Below are 5,480 nucleotides of genomic sequence, written 5' to 3' on the forward strand. Positions count from 1 at the left end.
CTCACTCTCTCACACACACACACACACACTCACACACACACAGACACACACACTCACACACTTAGTCTTAGTCCTGTGTCAAATGTAACTTTTAGTTTTTATCATATTTAGTCAACTTGTCCTGTTTTAGTTCTAGTCGACTAAATGTCTGAGCATTTTAGTCTAGTTTTAGTCAGTGGAAACTTACACATTTTTGTAATATATTTAATTCTTACTGTATAATGGTTAAAATGATTTTAAAATGATTATTTTGCTCACTTTTAACTGCAATGATTGTTGTTATTTGTGAAATGTATTTTTAGATTTAGTCAGAAGTTGCTCTTTCACCAATAAGCACAAATCAATAGAATATCGACTCGTATGCATGGTTTATTTCACCTCGTCTAACGTTAGTGTACAGATTTATAACAGGATATCAATTAGAGGCTAAATAAACACCAAAGACTTCAGATATACACTCGCACTGTCTACGTTATGAAAGCTGGTGTAACAAAAACCTACTCTCAAATATTATAACAGAGAAATTCCTAATAGTAATTCCAAATATCATTAATGTTCTCTTTTAAAAACGACGGCAAAAAAGACTTATTGCTGCACAGAGGTTGCGTAAGTAACGTTACAATCAGCAAACAATACAGAACACAGACTGCTGAAGGACACTTTCATTTAAGCAGAATACCTCAAACAGAGATCGCTGAACGCTAGCTTGCTTATATGTCGGTGTTTTCAGGTCACGGCGCCTCTGATTGGGGGATTTGAGCTCTTGATATCTGGCAACCGCAAACTTGAACGCTGGTATAATAGAGTCTTGTACAGCCGTCTGAAATGTTTTGGCTCCACTTTTTTTCAACAACTACTACATTTTAACTACATTTTAGTCTCGTCTTTTTTAGTCAACTATATTGCATGTTCATTTAATCTCAGTTATCGTGTCATGACCTAATTATCGTCTCGTTTTCATCAGGGGAAAACTTCGTTGACGAACATTTTTCGTCATAGGTTTCGTTAACATCACTAACAGTGTAGTGAAGCAGAAGTGTTGTGTGAATGCTTGACGAGGACCATCTTCTCTGTGTTCCTCAGCTGGTTCCTCCGTTTAAACCGCAGGTGAGCTCAGAAACAGACACCAGATATTTCGATGAAGAGTTCACAGGACAGACCATCACCATCACGCCGCCGGGACAAGGTACTGACAGTCTCCTCAAACACACTACCTGTCAAAAGTTCTTGAACTGTAAGATGTGTTTTAAAGACGTCTCTTCTGCTCACCAAGCCTGCATTTATTTGAGCAGAAATACAGCAAACACAGTAATATTCTGAAATATTTTTACTATTTAAAACAGCTGTTTTCTATGTGAATATCTGTTAAACTGTATTTTATTTCTGATAGTAAAAATATTTCAGAATATTACTGCTTTTGCTGTATTTCTGCTCAAATAAATGCAGGCTTGGTGAGCAGAAGAGACTTCTTTAAAAAACATTAAAAATCTTACTGTTCAAACACGTTTGTCTGGTAGTGTATTCTAGAGACTTCATAACACAAGAAGCCTAATATTACCTAATTTGATGAAACCGAGTTCAGAAATATAAATAAAACACACCTTACATTCTGTACAGTTTTTCACATTATATATATAGTATATATATATATATATATATATATATAAGATTTAATGCGCTTATCAAAATAATAAAAGCAGTCAAGAGTTTCAAAACGTATTCAAAATGCATCATTTAACTTACAATCTGCTAAGTAGTGGGAAAACACATTCAACTATTCCATTTAATGTCAAAGAACTGTACAAAATTAGCAAAATAAGCTTTTTTTTCTGTGATTTTCTGTTTGGATGCTGTAAAACACCCACAGACGCAGCAGAAAACACTACTTTCTTCTGTCTCTGGCTGTAGTTCAGAACCAGGATCAGGCATCAAATAATGTCATGCATGTGATCAAACCGCTGTAATCTGGCTCAGATTCAGACGGGAATCGTGTGTTCGAGGTGTTTTTCTGCTGATTAATGGATAAGACTTCTTCACCACACACATGATTCTCAAAAGCAAAAATGCTACAAAATGCATCATATTTCGTGAGAAAGTGAGACCTGAAAGAGCAAAACAGAGTATTTTCAGTTAGTAAGAATCTTGGATTTCATTCAGCAGATACGATGCATGGCGGTCTAATAGTTTTACATGCTTATTTTTTTATTTACTTTTACTTTAATTGTCTTACAGACTGACTGACAGCATTTGAGTTTCAATAAGTTACTTAACTTTATTTCTAGTTGTATTTATGTTAATATCTCATGATGCACTACTTAGTAATGAATTTTCATTAGAATTCTCATTTCCTACTTTTAGATCTGATGAATTATTCTCTTTTATACTGTCCACTATATAACATAAAATGTTTTAAAATAAAGTAAAAATAAAATAAAATATTTTAAAATAAAAAATGATTTTAAAAATAAAATATTTAATTTTTTTATCCTTAATTTTGTTGTCTTTTTTAACATAAAAACTAAAGAACACCAGATTTATTTATTTATTTATTTAATAATTGTTTTTTTTTTTGTTTTTTTTTCATTGAATTGATCAAATACATTTTTGGCTAAACTGCATTGCTGATTATTTCACAACATTCCACACCTCTCATGAGCTGGGCATTTTATTTAAGTATATTGAAACACAAGTTGAGTTTAGAGTTAATTAAACATCAATAACTATGATCTAAGCACATTTCTGAAGAAAATCTCTTTTCATTTGGTTTGGTTTGTACAGAGCCCCACACATGACATACAAACAAAAATATATTTATCATGGCCAAGAATTAAGAATCCGTTCCCACATTTTACTCATTCATTCCCTCGTTTTAGTAACTCCTGGCCACACTATAATAGTTTTTTCCTTGTTTTTTTTATTTAAAGGGACAGTTCACCCTAAAATGCGTTCTGCAATCATTTACTCTCCAAACCCGCATGAGTTTCTGTCTTCTGTTGAACATAAACGAAGATATTTTAAAGAATGTTGGGAACCAAATAGTTGACGGTAGCCATTGACTTCTATAGAAAACTATAGTTATCAATGGGGAGCAGCAGCTGATTGGTTACCAACATTCTTTAAAATATCTTCTATTGTGTACAAATTAGTACCACAATTAATACACCGGCCTGACAAACACCTGCACTGTACATATGTGACCCTGCAGCTCAAAAGCAGTCTTAAGTCGCTGGGGTATATTTGTAGCAATAGCCAACATTGTATGGGTCAAAATTATACATTTTTCTTTTATGCCAAAAATCATTAGGATATTAAGTAAAGATTATGTTCCATGAAGATATTTTGTAAATTTCCTACTGTAAATATATCAAAACTTAATTTTTGATTAGTAATATGCATTGCTAAGAACTTCATTTGGACAACTTTAAAGATGATTTTCTCAATATTTAGATTTTTTTGCACCCTCAGATTCCAGATTTTCAAATATTGTCCTATCCTAACAAACCATACATCAATGAAAAGCTTATTTATTCAGCTTTCAGCTGATGTATAAATCTCAATTTCAAAAAATTGACCCTTATGACTGGTTTTGTGGTCCAGGGTCACATTTGTCTTGTCAAAGCATTTGGAGCATAAGTAAGTGACCCCCGAACACAATCAGTCACAGTTATTTTCCTGAATAGTCTAACTTTGCATAGAAGTTCTGCCGGCTGGGTTTCTTTGAGGTCAGAGGAGCGTATTAAAAATGGTTCTGGTTGTGTCTGTGTTTTGAGCAGATGACAGTATGGAGTCGTTCGACAGCGAGAGGAGGCCACACTTCCCACAGTTCTCCTACTCAGCCAGCGGAACGGCCTAAAGCCTCCCGATCTCCGACACTTCAGCAAGAAGATCCCCAACCTCACTGCTCTGAGATCACACGTTCACGTTACCAAGTTTACCACGTTTACCACGTCTGGATCTGTGATGTTTGTCCGTTTCACGATGCTTTCTGAGGATATGAGAGGGAACACTAACACTTCCAGCCAAATCAATGCTGATTCATTAAGAACTTCTTTAATCTGGTGCTATAGTCGTATTAAAACTAATGTCATGCCAAATATTACTGTCTTTACATTCACTATATGAACTGACCAATTGAAAACGAACAGCAGCTTTTACTATATATATATATCTAGAATATAATTCTGCTATATTTGTAATTTTACACATGATTTCTCGACTGAAGCGTGTTTTGACCCCCAAAGTAGTTTAGTTTGGACTAAATTTCACTTGATCATTTGCAATCGAATGTGCAATACAGTAGAAATGTAGATAAATGATTTTTTTGTAATTATTAAAATGACTGAATTCCACTAGAAATTAACTTATTAAAACACCCACCAATGTATTAAAGGAGTGCAACCGGTCTAGAACATTTCTGAATCGTATTTCAATCGAAAAAAATAGAAATAAGCAATTATGTTTTGCTTTAAGAAAATAAAGCCCGTTTTTCGAACTAAAAATGATGGTATTTAAGTGATGAGAACTTAAGAGTTAAAAAACCCAATGTACAGTGGGTACGGAAAGTATTCAGACCCCCTTAAGTTTTTCACTCTTTGTTATATTGAATGAGAATTTAAGAAATTATAGAATTTAGAGTTTAAATGTGTCACCAAGAGAAATCCTAATTTATTTATATGATGCCATTTTATAAAATTGAGTCATTACAGTTTCTGTTAGTGAAAACAATGGTTTATATATATATTTTTTGCATGTTACCTTTCCATTTTTGGCATTGAATAAATTATTTTACCATTTAAATACGCCACAAAAATATGAAAGCTTGTTTCCGCCATGAGATAAAAAAAAAAAATTTTAAAAGGTAATTGCAACTTTAAATCTCATATATCTTTATATCATAATTCTGGCTCTTTTTCTCACAATTCTGATTTTTATTCCATTGTGAACCAAGCTTCCATATAAAATCCATTAAATAGTCATAATACATTTTAAATATATATAATGGAGGATGCTACCGGGGCATGTTGTCACAACATGCATAAAGGCAGAAATTGATTTTAATCCTGATTTAAATGTCCAGAAAAAATCCTACTGGTCCTTAAACAGGCTTCATGTTTCTTCTCTTCTGTGTTTTCATGGTTTTCGGTGTCTGATATTATGTGTCTAATGGAAGGGTTTGGATTCTCCGTCTCATCGATCCTCGTCCTGTTTTCTTTTGGAGGTTTTTCACGCGTGTTGCACAACCTCAGCGAGGTACTTCAGAGTCCAAGGGACCATCGAGGTGAAATAAACCTTGCCATTGTTTGAAATGACTTTGTTTTTTAGCTCCGTTTCGTTCGTTATTTATATATTAACAACTAGAAATGATGTTTGTGATTTACAGTGCAGGATAAATGCGTTCTGTGCTCCTCACACACACACACACACACCACACCACACACACACACACACAGAGACACACACACACACACACACCACACACA

At 33.8% G+C, this 5,480-nt stretch overlaps 1 protein-coding gene across 1 annotated transcript in view; it reads left to right on the forward strand.

Moving 5' to 3' along the window:
* The window catches only part of akt1 (v-akt murine thymoma viral oncogene homolog 1), a 55,574-nt gene extending 51,008 nt beyond the window's left edge, over nt 1-4,566 (forward strand). Inside the window, exons 13-14 of the mRNA XM_016522375.1 lie at nt 1,084-1,186; nt 3,774-4,566. Coding sequence (XP_016377861.1) covers nt 1,084-1,186; nt 3,774-3,853 — 183 coding nt within the window. The 3' untranslated portion in view covers nt 3,854-4,566. The remainder of the gene's footprint in view (nt 1-1,083; nt 1,187-3,773) is intronic.
* The last annotated feature ends 914 nt before the right edge of the window (nt 4,567-5,480 follow it).

The sequence above is a fragment of the Sinocyclocheilus rhinocerous genome, unplaced genomic scaffold, assembly GCF_001515625.1.
Source record: "Sinocyclocheilus rhinocerous isolate Xijiao unplaced genomic scaffold, SAMN03320098_v1.1 scaffold1862, whole genome shotgun sequence".
In the NCBI taxonomy this organism is placed as follows: Eukaryota; Metazoa; Chordata; class Actinopteri; order Cypriniformes; family Cyprinidae; genus Sinocyclocheilus; species Sinocyclocheilus rhinocerous.